Source organism: Chaetodon trifascialis, chromosome 9 (assembly GCF_039877785.1).
Source record: "Chaetodon trifascialis isolate fChaTrf1 chromosome 9, fChaTrf1.hap1, whole genome shotgun sequence".
Lineage (NCBI taxonomy): Eukaryota > Metazoa > Chordata > Actinopteri > Chaetodontiformes > Chaetodontidae > Chaetodon > Chaetodon trifascialis.
The window spans coordinates 6,502,325-6,519,163 of NC_092064.1; the positions used below are offsets into that span (position 1 = coordinate 6,502,325).

The 16,839-nt window shown below is 42.8% G+C and overlaps 1 protein-coding gene across 4 annotated transcripts in view; it reads right to left on the minus strand.

Annotated features, from left to right (window-relative positions):
• Nucleotides 1-6,128: 6,128 nt before the first annotated feature.
• Nucleotides 6,129-16,839, minus strand: part of LOC139336076 (eukaryotic translation initiation factor 4 gamma 1-like) — a 39,651-nt gene continuing 28,940 nt past the window's right edge. For all 4 annotated transcript variants that reach the window (XM_070969952.1, XM_070969951.1, XM_070969954.1 and 1 more), the window contains 17 exons: nt 16,420-16,830; nt 14,497-14,643; nt 14,165-14,401; nt 13,940-14,044; nt 12,479-12,760; nt 11,777-11,888; nt 11,560-11,674; nt 11,181-11,440; nt 10,773-10,900; nt 9,988-10,160; nt 9,426-9,551; nt 9,235-9,316; nt 8,860-8,958; nt 8,454-8,588; nt 8,125-8,206; nt 7,841-7,981; nt 6,129-7,707 (listed from right to left, as the gene is read on the minus strand). In XM_070969952.1, coding sequence (XP_070826053.1) covers nt 7,526-7,707; nt 7,841-7,981; nt 8,125-8,206; nt 8,454-8,588; nt 8,860-8,958; nt 9,235-9,316; nt 9,426-9,551; nt 9,988-10,160; nt 10,773-10,900; nt 11,181-11,440; nt 11,560-11,674; nt 11,777-11,888; nt 12,479-12,760; nt 13,940-14,044; nt 14,165-14,401; nt 14,497-14,643; nt 16,420-16,830 — 2,817 coding nt within the window. In that variant the 3' untranslated portion in view covers nt 6,129-7,525. The remainder of the gene's footprint in view (nt 7,708-7,840; nt 7,982-8,124; nt 8,207-8,453; nt 8,589-8,859; nt 8,959-9,234; nt 9,317-9,425; nt 9,552-9,987; nt 10,161-10,772; nt 10,901-11,180; nt 11,441-11,559; nt 11,675-11,776; nt 11,889-12,478; nt 12,761-13,939; nt 14,045-14,164; nt 14,402-14,496; nt 14,644-16,419; nt 16,831-16,839) is intronic.

A 16,839-nucleotide genomic window follows, 5' to 3' on the forward strand; every position in this document is an offset into this window, starting at 1 on the left:
GTGTTGTCAGAGAAGTGCCATATGGCAAGGAAAGGTCAAAGCAATCAAGGCACACCCCCCGCAGTGAGCTGATTGGTCTAGCATGGAGCTTCCAGGCTCACGTTCCAGGGATGTTGCTGACTCATATAAAGAGTATAAAGAGTGAGTTTGTGAGATTTACGATAGCTCTGGGCCACTTTTCCTGTTATAATCCAGGTTTGCCGGCGCTGAAGAGGCTAAATATTGTTTAGCACTGGACTCTTTACTCATTTCACCAGCAGCAGCAGCCTTTAGGGCATGCTCTCCTGTCTGCACTGTCAGCTTCATCCTCCTGGTCGACTGAGATATTCGTGATAAAATGCTTATGGATGCACTTTTCGCTGTGTGTGTGTGTGTGTGTGTGTGTGTGTGTGTGTGTGTGTGTCCAAAATATCTACTTTTCATGAGCAAAGAAAAATGCTTTTAGCTTTGTGACAACGTATTAATGCATTGTTTAGGTTTTTACATTGCTCCAATAGGTTTATTGGAGGGACACGAATCCAACACTTGACCCTTCAGTTTATCTAAAAATTCAAAATCAATCAGTCTGGAGATACATGGTTTCCTTTGGACAGTGACTACATGCCTGTTGAGGTGAAGTGAAAATATTAAGTTTGTGAATCTTACACTTTCATTGTATATTCATTCATGCAGCTTATTTAGAGGTGCAAAATCAGTGTACTTGCTAAAGTTTTTGTTTGTTTGTTTGTTTGTTTGTTTGTTTGTTTAGATATTCTCAAGAAATTAAAGCCAGTCTAGTTTCCCATGTGACTGAGAATCAGTCAGCAGGTGTGGAGAGCAGAAGACACTGGGGACAGCTAGTGGGCAGGTGTGGAATGACTGGTGGAAAACACATACGCATAATGCACACACAAAAGATGAGAATCACTCTGATGGGACAGAAACATGTGACAAAGAAGTGACCTTTAGCTTATCAGAAATGAACGCTCAGAGTATAAGTATATCCATATAATCTATGGATTTGTTTTTTGATTTTCACTCGCTGAAGCTGGTTGTAGAAAGAAAGATCCTGCTCACTTGTTTTCACTCAGCTTGAATAAATGTCTTCATCAAGCAGAGGTTATAATGTGTTTTCAAGCGCAACGCTCTTAAATCTAATATGAAAAGCTAACAATTTTACCTAAATGTATTATATTCAATATGGTTTCTTGTCTGTTGTTTTGGGGTAATTGATTATTCCAGGATATATGGACAAGATGTCATGAAACATTACTACTATCCTGAGTGTGGGTAGTATATGCAGTGCAATGGCCCCCTCTAGTGTATTTAGGGTGATGAATACTGAAGATCAACTCAAAGGGAGTGTGAGGAAGAGGAGCCAGATGCTGCCCCTTCTTCCATACAATAAGACCACAAACAGGACCATAGCTACCATTTTTACCATGTGCACATAAGTGTGGCCCATAAACAATTAAAAACTCATTAACAGACAGCAGATGCAGACAAGTGTTACTGAACAAATGTATTTAAAATCTTTTGCAGATGGCTTCAAATGGCATTACTGCAATATCCACAAACCATCAAGCAAATGTGCAATCTTAACTAAATGTCAAAGCAGAAACTGTTCTCCGTGCAAACCTCCCGTTTCTTCAGAGGCTCAAGCAGAATCCTGTCCAGCCAGTGCTGCTGCAGGATCTAACAGGTCATGTAGGCTCTGCACACAGACATGAAAAGCATTCACATGTAGCTCAAACATTCACTGATACTGCCTGTACAAACACAGAGCCGAATTTCAAGGCAATCCATCTAACCGCTGCTACGAAATTTCATTACAACCCAAAACTTGCGATGGAGGCGCTGGATGAAAACTCAGGAAACACCTCATGTGGGGACCTTGAATGTCAGCAAAATTTGCACTGTCAAGCCCTTTCACTGAATACCTGAAAATTGTGACCTGCTGGTGGCACAAAACCAAAAGTCAGTGGCTCACCAAAGTCACTCAGGTTTACGCTACGGTGGGCAGCAAATGTCACAGCCATGCTTTTAACAGCTGTTGAGCACTTTCACTCTGAATCACAAATGTCAACCTTAGTGGCCAAAGAAAGTCACGTGGAAACAAAATTCCATGCCTGTCCATTTTACGGTTAGTTCATTCTGGACCCAAATGGTGGAGCGACTGAGCGACACTGCCATCACGAGAGCCACGCTGCCAGTGTGGCTAAAAAACCTCTACCTCATCCTTTAGTTGCCTAAGCATGTGTCATGTGTGTCATTTCAACCTTTATTGTATGAAGACTGGATGTCATCACTCAAGAAACTAGCACTTAAAAAAAATGAATCAAACCTGTGCATTCTTCAGAAGATTATGAGCATAAAATTGCTCAAACCCTGCTGATTTAAACAGAAAATAAGAATATCTGCTGGTAGGAATGCGTCGTCAGTGTGCTGTCTCCCTCTGTACAATCAGAAGTGTGACAAACTGAACTGTACAGTGCACGCATGGCCTCTTACCGATCACAACACCCTGTGTAAATATGCTTTGGAAGGATTACATGGAAAGGAATGATAGGCCTGCTGGTGATGCAACAGTGTGAAAAATGTCATCTGAAAACTGGGTCCAGCTGACTGCGATACTGCAGGTGACAGCAGGTTAAAGATAAGGCGATTCCCCTGAGGCTGAGCGTGTCAGCAGGGAGAGAGTAGGTCTCGTAACAGTGCGATAAGCTGATAAGGGTGGTTGAAAATGATGGCCTGACTCTGGGTAAGGCTACGCAGAGGTGGGATTACAGCATATGACGTTTTTTTCTTGCTGCAGAACTTTTGTGTGGAGTGCTGCTTCACAGAGAATGACTGAGTTTGGGTGTTTGGGTAAGAGGGAAGTCTGTGGGCTGTGCAACAGAGAGCTGCAGCCATCAAAGGTAATCGACTGCCTCCAAACGCTGAAAGTGAAAATGTGGGAATGCTGAGGGTGCAGGGTTATTTTTTTTTATTATTTTCCTGAGCAAAGTTTGCTGAGCATACGCGCTCTTTTGGTGCAGGATGCATTTAGGAGCTGTCCGGCACAACCACTCATTCTATTTGTGGCTGGGGCTGAGTGTTCAGGCTGGGAGCCCACTCCCCTCCCCAGCACTCGTATTTATGTACAGTCTGGAGACTTGAACTGGCGACTTTACCTCTCCACCACAAGTAAAGTCTATAATACAGGCTTATTCTCAGACATGGCTTCCTTCTGACAAAAAGGCAACTCTTGGTTTCTGTGTTGCTGCTCAAGAATGTGGTTTGATTTCCAGGAGAGTCTCCAGCCAGTCTGAGCTGATGTGTTTGGACTGAGAGAGGAAACCAGAGTATCTGCAGGATACTCATCAGCTGGATGTTCCTCACCTTTCTCCTCTCTTGCTTTAATTCAGACAGGTGTCGTGTGAGCATGTGCAATCTACCACATCTCTCTGATGTAATTCAGCATGAAGTCACGTCCATAAGTGAAATCTTACTGAGCAGGAGGCTGTCAGGCTCTGTCGTCGACATTTTGACCCATGAGGCTTGGTTACGTAGCACAACTTTTGTGCTTTTTTTGTCTTTTGCTGAAGATGTTTACACATTTAGTTCACACTATTGAATACATTGGCTATATGGTATGGATATACTTAATGAGGTGAATCAGTTTTCATGATTAAACACATGTACAATCCACATGTAAGGATTGTAAAGGAAATATAATACACATTTGGTACCTCCACGCTGACACTACAGAAGTACAGACACGGCTCCATATCTCAGCTTAAACCTGCCTTTGCTTGATGTGTTTAGGTGCATTTAGAGCTAAGATACATGTTTTATGGCTGTGGATGAAATAATAATTATTACTGACTGGCTGAGTGAATCACTATTGATAAGAATTACCTTCATATAAACCCTTCAGTTTCAATGTCTCGAGAAAATACTGCAGTGCTCCAAACCTTCAGGGTCCAAATAAATCAGCTCAAAATGCAACACTATAAAAGGTATTTAATTGCCATCTAAGGGGCAGTATAAGAAAAATAAAAGTCTATTTGGAGAACACACAATAACAGAATCCCATTACAGTTAAATCCTGTAAGTGGAAACCTTGAAAAATGAACACTTAACTTTGCAACTTAGCAGAATTATTGTGTTTCTTGGCTGTTTCTTTAGCCAAAGACTTATGTAACCAAAGAGTGAAGCATGGCCAAGTCTTGCCTTCTGGAGTTCCCCGACAAGTCCAGCAGTGTGAAGGCCTGTCTTTGGGCAACAGTCACTTCAGAAACATGCTGGTGACATCACAGATGTGTCATCCATGTCTGTCTGCAGTCTGCTGTAGTCCCCGCTACCACTTATATAATCTCTCCCACTGAACAGTTAAGAAATGTAAAAATCAGATGTATTGTGAGTTCCTTTGCGGGTGTCTCAGTCAAGCTGCTCTTAACATTTTACAGTTAGTTCAGAATGCAGCTTCCAGGCTGTTAACTAGAACTAGCCGACGGTCCCACTTTAGCCCTGTCCTCGCTCCCCTCCATTGGCCACCTGTAAAACCCTGAGTAAACTACAAGTCCCTGTTGATTACTTATCAGGCTCTGCGTGACCTTGCCCCCAGCCACATTTCTGATCTCCTCATTCCATATTCGTCTTCTCTACCTCTCCGATCCTCTAATCTCAGCCTTTTATCCATCCCATCCCACTGGTTTCTTTGTCTCCCATCTATCAGATTTGCTGAATCTTTGGCTTTGTTTGTTTCCCTGGTCTGGTTGTCTGTCACTGTGCTGTTATTAATTGTATTGTTACCTTATTTGTTCAGTTTTAGTGTGTGTGTGTGTGTGTGTGTGTGTGTGTGTGTGTGAAGCACTTGTAACTGCGTTTTTAAAAGTGTTATATAATGTTATACGTTCCAAACAGGTGTTTTTGGAGCGTTCCACATCTTTCTCAGTCTTTTGCTGCTCCTAACCCAGCTTATTCAAAACATGTTGCTGCATCAAATTCAGAATAAGCAGATATTAACCACTGTGAAATTGAGCCATTCTTCACAAGGCAATATATCTTATACTCTTTTGTACAAAATGTTCAGTCTCTATGCTTGATTTTTCTTTTTCTTTTTTTTTATGTTGTTTTATTTTCCTTCCTCTCCTTCTTAATCTTGCTGCTGTAACAAATAAATGTCCCCAGCATGGATCAATAAAGTCTTATATTTACAAAAAACTTTTTTACTGTTTACTGGAAAATGCTCATAAAATGACCTTGAAGTGTTTTTCATTTGACGCCATGCGAGTTGAAGTTTGGTGATATTACATGCTTGACAGTCCAGGCGGCAGCAGGGGAAACTTCTGACTGCCTTAAAGCTCTCTGCAGTTTTGGAGCATGAGCAGCAGTGAGGTGCACTGTTTTAAGTGGGTTTTATCTGGTTTGTTCTTGTGTATTTGTTGCTAGGTTGCACAAACATGCACATGAGCATGCAGACAATGCAAAAAATATTGCAGCCAATGGTGTCACAATGTTAGCACTATTACTGACGGATAGCCCACCTACTATAGGGGGTGAAGAAACACCAGAGTGCAAACATTGTGTCCACAGAATCCACAGAAGGATACATTACACTATGAGTTTTTCACATGGTTTGTTAGGCAGAACCATCTGGTACATTCAAAAAATACTTGACAGGTGACTGGAAGAACCATCTGTCTATCATCATGTATCGTGGCCTAACTTCAACCAATCAGATCAACAAACCACATGAGGTAGAAGGACTCTTGCTGAAGCCAGCTGGGAGAAGACGTCTTTCATAATTACTCAATGAATTCTTGAGTTATGGACAAAAACGTGTTGTGTGTGGTCACACAAGGAAGGATGGATGGATAACCCAAAAACAGAACGCCTCCAGCCCCGGCTGTCAACCACACGTGGTAGAGGGGAAAAAATAAACATACAGCAAAATAAAAACCACACAGGGACCATCCATAGTGACAGGAACACAAACAGCAAAACAGCAAGCTGTGAAGATGCTGACCAATAACGTGACGCTGTGAGGCGGAGCAGAGGGAAAGCACCTGGGATCACATGACCAGGTCAGTCCCACATGAGCAGGAAGCTCAGCCTCCAAGCAGTCTTCACAAACGCACAAATATGGGTGTTTTTCTTTTATTGGCAACAATCTTTATTATCTCTTCCAGTTTTGGATGTGAAAAGAGGCATTAATTTTCTTTAATTAAATATCTTCTTAACAAAGTAAAGCAAAAAAATATTTACAAATTTTCAATTAAATTGTAATCAATGACTTGGGTTGGATAATTACAAGCACCTTCTGCCAGCTGAGGAGAGAAAAATATAAATACAGGGAAAAGAGCATTTTTGTCTTTGAAAAACAAAACAAAACAAAAAAAATAAACAATCCATCAAATATGTACAGAACTCTCCTGAAATGCATTTCCACTCGTGGAAGCAGAAAAGGCCTTAGGATGCGTACTGTTAAACTATTTTTTAAGTCCATTTCATTAAAGAGGATTTTTGACGGCATACTTCTTTCAAGTTTCAATAACAATATTTAATCTTTTTAAAATCCGACGACAGGCTTTGCAGGAAGGTGCAGACGTGAGCCCTCACTCTTGCTCTTCCTCGTCAGTCCACAGTTTGTTTTTTGAAGCGCAGGAAACAAGTGAAAGAGACACACTGGAGGGTACACCAGGGGTTTGGGGTGGGGTTGAGGGGCGTCAGGGAAGCGTCGTCACCCCCCAGCAGCAAAATGGTTAATGTTCATCGGCCCTCACCATAGTGACACTGTCCTCTTAGAGTCTGCGTGAAATCCTCGGGTCCATAACTGTTACTTTAAGTCCTAAATCTAAAATGTCCGTTAGACAGCTCTCGGCACTTTTCTTTGTAGTTTTCTATTTTATTACAAAACACACACTCCAATCATCCAACACCAGAGGAAAAAAAAGAAAAAAAAGCTTGTCTACATAAGCGCGTCATGTAGACCAAACACCGTACATGTGACATGACGATGTCGCTGTGTCGTGTCCACATGACAAAAGATGAAGTCATCAAAAATATAGATGTGAACAGCCTTTTAAAGTTTTCTTTTTTTATATTATCTGTCATTAAGCAAAGTGTCTTGAACAGTGTTGCCGTGGCGAGGAAAAGCCATTTGAAAACAGGAGATACACCTCAAAAAAATACTGAAGGAAACAGCATGACCTCCCACGGCTTTGTAACGCTTCTCAGCATTCTCTCTCATATCTATTCTCTCTATTTAATCTTGTATTTTTACTTGTTTCAAAAAAGACATTCGGTTTGCACAAGGAAAAACAAGAAACTCAAAAACAAAACACACGAAAAGAAAGAAAACAAAGGAAAAAAAAAAGATCGAATGTTCGATCCATAATACAATCTCTCCCAGTTGAAGAATTTTTTTCTCGCTTTTTTTTTCTGTTTATGCAGAAGGATTTTGCTGATTCAGAGTCTTCTGAATCACCCACAGAACATTCGCTCTCCCCAAGGATCCTCTCTGAGCTCCCACCAGCCCTCCCAGCCATTCGCGGGGGTCCTAGCTGTTGTCAGACTCGTCCTCGGCCTCGCGGAGCCAAGTGAAGAAGGCGGTGACGGACTTGAGGGCCACGCCCTTGCCCTGCTGCTCGGCGGGGTCTTTGCTGGACTCCCATTTGTAGAAGGCCTCCTCTTTGATGACATCCTCGTCATAAAGGGTGTCAAAAAACATCCGCAGTAGATCTGACCGAGGGACGAGAGACAGGACGTGTCAGAGTTGACATGAGAAAAGCACACAAACGAACATTTGGATGATTGTGGGAACAAATATTAAACACTGGCAGTGACAGAGGATAATAAGAGCTCGCAGACTCACTGGCAGGTTGCTCCATCTGCACCATCAGACCCTGCAGGGCGTACAGAGCCTGCAGCTCCTTCTGTTCATCCTTCAGGTATTTCTGCAGCAGCTTGGCCCTCTGTTTGATCTGCTCACCGTCCACCTTGTAGGGGTTCTCACCTGCAGGCAGGAAAAGTCCATTCAGCACGACTCAGGCACAGCAGCTACACTGGATTACTGTAAACTCGCTGACATATTTTCATTCATGCCTTTTGACCAGTGAAAGGCTTTAATGAGGAGTGTAAAGGTGCATGTTGACTCACAGATGACTGCTGACTGGCAGATGCACGTCATCAGAGCTCTGACAAACATGTTGGAGGAGGTCTGCTGCTCGTCGAGGTTGGCCTGTGCACAGACAAATGTATTCACACACACGCAGGACACTGGCGTTTCAAAAAACACACAGAAACATGGAATGACAGGATGATGGACTTGGAACCTCTAAACATCCAAATCTGACTGCGCGATGGCTGATGTCACTAATGTGCTATTCTAAATATAAGGTTGATACATGTATGACTAAAGCCTAATTACAAGCCTATTTTTGGAGGTAAAATAAGACTAGAAATTACACACAAGCAGGAAGACAAACCTCGATCCAGTCAAAGATCCTCTGGTTGTCGGCCTTGTCCTGCAGCAGTCTGTCCAGCTGCTTGGTCAGCTCTGCCGAGCTCAGCTCCTTCTTTTTGCTCTTCTCCGACTCGTCGCCCAGAGTGAACTCCACATCCTAGATAACACCATGGAGACAGAAGCAGGCTTCATGCTCATCTTCTCGACACACTGCTCGCGTTACCTCTACTGAACTTCTCATTCAGAGGCTGAAAATTAACTGTTCTGTCCACAGAAATATGGAGAAGGACTAAGGTTTCTTGTCATTTATGTAATACATAAATCATTTCTATTGAAATTTAATCCTGTCAGCAATTCTTCTATAGCTTTCAGTCCCACAGTGCAGTCTCAGAACTACACCGCAGGCCTCTTGCTGTAACATATGTCACCTTTTCTGTCACAAACTTGTTGACGTCTTCGTTCTCGGGGAGGAAGTCTTTCCACCGGAGGCCAGCCTCCCTCCACATTGTGCCTGCCTTTTTATGGCTCTGATGAGGGACACACAGATTGGATTTAGACTGATGGATGCACTCACTGCCCACACTGTCACCAACATTCATCAGAAACTCATTCAGAGTTACAGATTTGCTTAGTGTTCAAGAAGTTTTATACTCTATATAAGTTATATGATGAAAGTAGAAGAGTTGAATTTGAAATTAATGATTGGAATATAATGTATCAGTTGTCAAAACATTCAAGAACCCTCAGTGGTCTCTTAGATAAAATATAATATACACAAGGGATTATAATTTATTGGTTCTCACCATTCCTTTGCAGAGTAAAGTCAGGATTTGAACCAGCAGGACTCCAGCTTTGCCCAGAGGGATCAAAGGCTTTGAAATCTCCCTGGAGCCAGACAAGTTCAGCATAGGTCAGACATCAAAATAACTAAATAAAAACAACCCAACAGTTATCTTTGCTTGCCTTTCCCATCATGCTGAGGGCCTGGACTAACCTGAAAAGTTCTCCCATGGGGATGCCTCCCTCATGGAGCATGGGAGTGATCAATTCTGCCAGGTAGAGCCAGATGTGGGGGATGTCTATTGCCATGTCTTCAGCTACCTCCAGGATTTCCTGAAGCCTGAGGAAACACACACATACAAGCATATCCAAATTTATTCAAGGTTTAAAAAGATGAAGAACACGTTAACAAATGGGAAAACCGAGTAATATGGAACCAAACTGACTATAGCAAATGGAAAATGGCTTTTTTGGCGGTTTAAAGATTTTTCAATTCAGCAACAGTCTGAAAATTATTACGTTTCAGTGGATAATGTCCCAGTTTAAGCCAACGTTCCCCCTGCAGGCTCTGGTTCATTTTAGATCCTGCTGTTATATGCTTTATTTCACTCAACTACAATACATCTCACAGAGCAGCCTGCTCCAAATACACTTGCTGTTGGATTTATATACAGAATGTTCTCTTCTACAGGTTTTCTGTGAAAGTCAAAGACAGGCTTTACACACAACATATGTACATCTCCCACTGCACCACTTCTCTGGGGCTCCATACTGACCCTTTATAGTACTGCTGTGTTGGGAGGATGCTGGTCTTAATGAGCTGATGCAGCAGCAGGCCCATGTGCTCCCTGGCGATGGTGCTGCGCTCCAGCGTCGACTCCAACCCGTTTCGGACAAACACAAACAGCAGCTGAGTGCTGTTCATCTCCTGCACACACTGCAGAGCCTCCTGTTGGGACACAGAAGGACATACAGATTGTTGAAAGTGTTCCATGTCCAGTGTGAAGGATTTAGTGGCATCTAGTGGTGAGGCTGCAGGCTGAAGCCAAATGAATACCCCTCACATATGCCTTCTCTCTTCAAGCATGTAGGAAATCTTATGGTGGCTGAAAAACTCACAAAACACGCAAACAGATTACACACTAATGAAAACACATGGAATTTTCTATTCCATTTCTGACATATTTCTGACACAATGGTCCTTTACAGCTGCTACATGGCTCTTAGCAGGTGCTGACATGCTTCTGTGAGGATGTTACTGTGCCTGTAATGGGACTCACAGTAAATAATGTATGCAGGGGCTTCAGTGTAAACATTTGTTATTTCAGCTTATTCACAGAGGCCTCTTTCTGTTCAACGACAGGCCTCCTACAATCATATGAGAGCTGTATTTGTTACTGCTAATGCAAACCAAACATTTCCTGCTCAGCTGACAAACTGCCGTGGGATTTTTTGGTGAAACAGCGACAGGAAATGCAATGGATCAAGAAGGAACAGATCCATGTTACTCTGTGAGAGAAACGTCATTTCTTTGCATTTTCATACGCATATCAGTGTGTACCTTCATGTCGTTGATATGGAGGTACTCCTCAATGATGGCTGTGGACTTCTTGTTCAGCTCTTCCTCAGTCAAGGCAGGCTTGGTGGAGATCTGGGCAGGTGGGGGAGTCGCAGTTGTCTCCCTCTTAGCTGTTCACACACAAAAAAAAATTAAATTTCTATTCTACCTGAAGCTAACTTTAGCTTAAAAAAGGTTTTTTGCTGTCCAACTTGATGACAACAAGAAACCGGACAGAAGTGTTTACTGGGTGCAGATAACCTGTTTTTTGTGCCAGTTTTCTTTCTTTTAGTTGGAATTCCACAAATTTCCATTCAGATTATTCGGAGTTCCCAGAGAATCTTATTCTCTTTTTGATTGATGTTTTCACTATGCAGCTTAAAACTACAGTCCCAGTGTCATGCCACCTACCGTTCTCCTTGCTCCTGGCTCTCTCTCTGCTGCCTCTGTCTCTTTCGTCTGTCATGCTTGCGACTCTGCGGACAGGATCGCCTGATCCACGCTGCTCCCTCTCCCTGCTGCGTTCCTCATTTTCCCGGCTGAAGCTGCGCTTGGTGACCTGCAGCCGGTTTCGATCACGGTCGTCCCGTCGCTCGTCGCGTCTTTCATATCGGTCGCTGCCACGATTAGAGCGGTCGTAGTTGTCACTGCGATCTCGACTCGAGCTGTTTCTGTAGAAAGAGGTAAAACAGAGTTAGGGAAAGGTAACAGACTGAGTCCCTGCAGGGTCTCAAAGTACATGTGGCGGTGAAAGACTCCATCTGAATTCACAGAGCTGGCTTTGCCTCACCTCTGAGGAACTCGTCTGTCTGAGTCCAGTGAAGAACCTGAAGAGGATGAAGGCTGCTGTAAGGCCGAGAATCTGTTCAGAGTGCTAGTGGCTGGACGGCCGCCTGCCTCTGAGCCTGGGGAGGAAAATACACACATAGCACGTGTTGAGTTTCAGCTTTGAGGTGCTTGACTAGATACTTATTTGATGAATAACATCATCAGTCCAGGAAACCTACCAGAATCTGCAGGTTTGGTGCTGGTGCCACCGCTGCTGCCCTTACCCCAGCTGCCCCATGTGCCTTTACCTCCTGGAGCAAGCAACTGATTGTTGAAGTCAAGAACAGGAGTCTGAAAGAAGAGACTGATGGTTAAAAACACACTAGAGCTGCAATGATTAATCTTTTAGTTGTCAAATTGCCAACTATTCTGATTATCAATTAATCAATTGAAGTAATTAAAAAAAAAGAAAAAAAAGAAAATTCTCAGACTCTAGCTCCATAAATGTGGATATTGTCTAGTTTCTTTACTCCTCAATGACAGTGAACTGAATGTCTTTGGGAAGTGGACAAAACAAGACATTTGAAGATGTCATCTTGGGATTTGATCTGATTTCAGATCGACATTTTTACCATTTCCTGACATTTGATAGATCAAAGAACTAATCGATGAAAATGATGAACAGATTAATGAACATTGAAATAGAGCCCTGAAACACACTACCTGCTAAAACTACAGGACACAACATTAAAGGAATTTTAACAGGTGTCTCTGCTCTGTCCTATATTTCAACTGAAGAGATGTTCTGATATGAAAGAAGTCTGTGATGGAGTGAGAAAGAAATGGCTTGCTGTACGTGAAAATCCAGAGAGTTCAACAGGGAAACAATGAAACTTCATAGTGTTAGCATCAAGCTGATTAACTGCGCCCTTCTCTCCTACCTTTGTGATTTTGCTAAGGCGAGAGGTGTCAATAGGTCGGTTCTTTGAGATGGGCACTGTATTCCAGCCCTCGTCCTGTGGAGGAGCACCACGGCCTGAGGTGTGAGGGCCCCCACGACCTCCTCCACCCATCCTGCCTCCAGACCCGCCGCCTGACTCCTTCTTTGAGACAAGGGCTTGCTGCACCTTCATCTGCTCCCTGTGCTCCTCCAGTTCAGCGTCTTTGTGGATCTGGTCGATGGTCTTGGGGCCTTGGTCGCCTCGCCGGGGAACCCAGTTGTTCTAGGATGGGTTGGAGGGAGAGATTGTGAGACCAGGGCGGAGATGAGAAATGGCAAAATAATTCAATGACATGGGAGTTTTGGATGTTAAAATGAAATACAAAGGCATCAATTGACTATAGTGTTCATGGGAGAGACGAGTACTGAAAGGGATCAAAAGCTCAACATCCTGGTGACTCTTAACTCTTCAGCCTTTGCCTAGAAAGGAAAAAACAAAGTATGTGTTTCACAGTTAAATTGGGCCAATGTGCTGACTTGAAGCAGCTGATTTTGGCATGTAAAAACACTGAAGACAGCAGGTTTTGTAACACTGTGTGGGCGGGACTGGGAGCCTAACTACAGGACTGCAGCATTCCTTCAGTGAAATAAGCAACAACACTCAAATGAAGTGGCTTTAAAACACTGCACTGGAAATGACCATGAGACGTGATCTAATGAAAATGCTAGATGCTCTTTTTAATCAAAGAATTAAAGACATGTTAATTCAGCCAAAAGCAGAAGTGAGTTAACATGCTACTAGATGGGAGAGTTTGTGTTGAACGACCAATGGCACATAGCAGCTGTGTTTGGGAGCTGCACTGCATTAAAAACCTGAGAAAGACATTTCTTTCTTTGCCTGCCTGCCTGCCTGTGTGAGTTTCATATATTATATGAAACTCATACAGGCCAGGGCTAAAGCACCAGTGTGGGAGTCTCAAGGGGCTGTGACAACACTACCCACTGTCACAGACTACATCTAATGTCTCACCCTAACCCACAAATCAGCACTAAATATGCTAAAAATGATCATGCATAAGAAGGAAATGATTAAACCTTGGAGCACACTGACCCTTCAGTAAACAGGAGGATGTTTAACAATCAGCAAAGTGTGACATTTCATCGCTGTATTCATAGTAATATGATGCAATGCCTGGTTAAATCTGATGAACTCATGATTAATTACATATTTTGCTGTTAGTCGTCTGGCATACAAACGCAACACTCACTGTTGTCTACCTTTCATATGGAGTTAGAGAATGTTTTGACAGTTCTTAGGTGGGATATTTTGACAACAAGACTTGGCAGTGGTGGTAGCTTTGGACCACGGCCAGTCATTTCATGTGGTGCGATTGGCTCTGCTTGCAACTTCGTCCCTTGAGTTGCGAGAAACAGTTACAATTCTTCAAGCTATATAATTTACCCGTCGAAGGTCCAGCACATCCTGCAACATGAAGCGGATCCTGGAGGTGGTCTTCCTCTCCTTTATGATTTTCTCCATCTGATTGAAGTACTGGTCCATACGAGGCTGAGGATGACCACAACAGTTTGGTTAGTTGCTTACATTACAGCTTAAAATGAAAACTTGATCTGACCACACAGTAATAAGCATGCATATGCATGTGATGTGACCGTGTGTGTGATGTACCTTGGCCTTCTCAAAGTCTAGGTCCTTGCCGATGGTGGACAACAGTCTGCAGAGGCACTCTAGGGATTCCTCATCGTGGTTTTTCAGCAGCTTTACAATGCAGTCATGCATGATGACCTCTGTGAGCATTTTAAGCTTGAACAGCTCACCAATGAACTTGATGTTGCCCAGCGAGCGCCTCCTGGCCTTGTCTTTAGCATCCTGTAGCTCGTCAATGAGCCGCTGCTTCTCCTCCTCCTGCCAGACAAAAAATGTCATTTATAAAGGGTGATGGGGGAAAAAAACAACAACAACATTGTTGAGCAACTCATTTTCGAGGGGCAGTATTATACCTCCGAGGCAGCCTCCAGCTCTTTCTGCTTCTTCTCAAAGATCTCGTCGTCATCTTTGTCTTTTTCAAACTCTTTCTGGCAACGATTTAGCAGCAGCTTGCGGAAAACCACAGTGACTCCTGGCTTATCTGTAGTTGGGACTTTAAGCTGAACACAGCAGAGAAACAATATATTAAAAAAGAGCAGGAAAACACAGTGTGAAGGGATACGTAGTTTAAGTTGCTCAATCTCATCGCTTAGATCAGTGGTCCAGACACATGCTGCTAAGATCATTCAAGAGACATCTGTAAAGCACGACTGCCACTTATCACATAACATATTATTCCTGTTTTATTATTCCTGTTTATCAAGTTACTGTTTCAACTTTTTTGACATATTCATGAGGCACTCTGAATTATAAATCTGAATTACAAATAAATAATACTATAACAATAATAATTTTTTTTGGTCAATTGCGCTTTGGTGTTAGGGGTGTGTTACTGTGTGTTGGGGTGGGAAATGTGGCCAAAATCGTCTATCATGATATATGATGGTAACGGTATACGTCATCTTATAGTAATTGTTCCACAAACTTCCATATAAACCAAAACAAATGCCTCCCCTTTCAGTAACAAGTTCTTTCTCATCTAAGGTTGGTTGGGATGCCTCCTGCTCTGCCTTTACAATTTCACTCTCCTCCTCCAAGTATTCTTGTCACTCTTATTCAGCAGCAGTGGAAAACCAGCCATTACTGCCATCAGCTGTTGCTCCCATGTCATGCGTGGTGAGCAGTCCTGCTGCTCAAATCACGTTACATTGCGAGGCAGCTAGATTTGTGAGATCAAACAAGAATCCATGCCTGATTTGCATCATAAACTACCCTGCATATAAAGCACAGACACTAAAGGATAGCTTGTGGTAAAAACAGTGAAGTCAAATCTCTACCTGTCTACCATGCATATACCATCATGTCGCCCAACCTGGCTGACTGTTAAAAGGTTTGGCGTGTCATTTCCTACTGTACATGATGTTGGTGACAGATTTGTAATGAGTCTACGTGCACTTCCATAATCAGTTGCTGATTATCTGCAAGTATCGTCTTCTTGAACTGATAAAAAGGCCCAAAGTGGTGATAGGATGCAGTGCTGATAATCAATCAGCCTCACAGTGATATGACAGCGAGTTACTGATCAGTCCAATCAGCAAGTAATTATTGTCATAAATAATCTTCCCTCTCGAGCAAGTACTGGTCCTTGTGTTACAGATGGCGCCTGCTATTTGAAGAGGGGGTTGAATTATGAGTTGTTTGCAGCTTAAATGTTTCGGAGTTAGTCAGCCATTAAAGCCTTTAGTTAGCCTACTTTTATCTGCTAGAGTTTCTGATGGCTTATGTTTTACTGCTCCATCTCCCACTGTCTTTACTACAGAAACAAATCATCTGTCAACCAGTCACAGAAAGATGATGATGAGCTCAAACAGAGTCTGAAAATCATTCTGAGCGCTTTCAAAAGCAGAATGGGAGTAATGTGACAGAATGAAAAAAACTGCTGCACTTGAAAACATACTTGGAAAAGCTACTCTAACACAGAATTTATGTTATGCTTTTATGGAAGCATTTCAGGTTTTACATGAAGCAGGAAAGGGCTTGAAGAATGAGGACAGATAAAGGGTTTCTTATCTTCAAAGTCTTTTTCCACAAACAGGTGCAATTCTTAGACAGATGAATTATGTAAAGAAATGCTTGGCTTGAGTGAATTCAGTTTGATCTCCAGAAAAATGTATAGTTTTAGAGGTTTAAAATGTCATCGTGCAAGATTAGGCCTTTTACATGTGTAATGAAATGTACTTCATCATAGCATAACACACTGTGCACAACTGCACAAATGAACACCAAACATCCAAGCTTATTCAACACCTTTCCATGTTACGTGTCGCACTACTTACCCCCGTAAGGCAGCGGCACATGTTGGCATAGGCCACCGAAAAGTCTGGCTCGGAGATGGCCTTTTCAAAGGTCAGATCTATGACTCCTTTCAATCTCTCCTCAGTGTCAATAGTCAATTCTGTCACTTGTTTCATTAGCTGTTGAAACTTTTGGGGGGTCAGTTTGTTGAGGATGCTGCGAACCCGTTTAAAGAGCTCCTGGGTCTTAATCTGCTCTGGGTCGTTCTCTTCATCCTCGTCTGTTGCACGGCTGCGAGAAGCTTTCTTCGTTGATGGTTTCCAAGCCTTCTCTGCCTTGTTCAGCTGCACGTCGTCACTGAGTGACATGCTGGTGATGATTTTCCTTGGTTCTTTCCTCTGCATCTGCTGAGAGCGACGTGGACCGCCAACTCCGATGCCCATACCTGGAGGCTGGGAGGA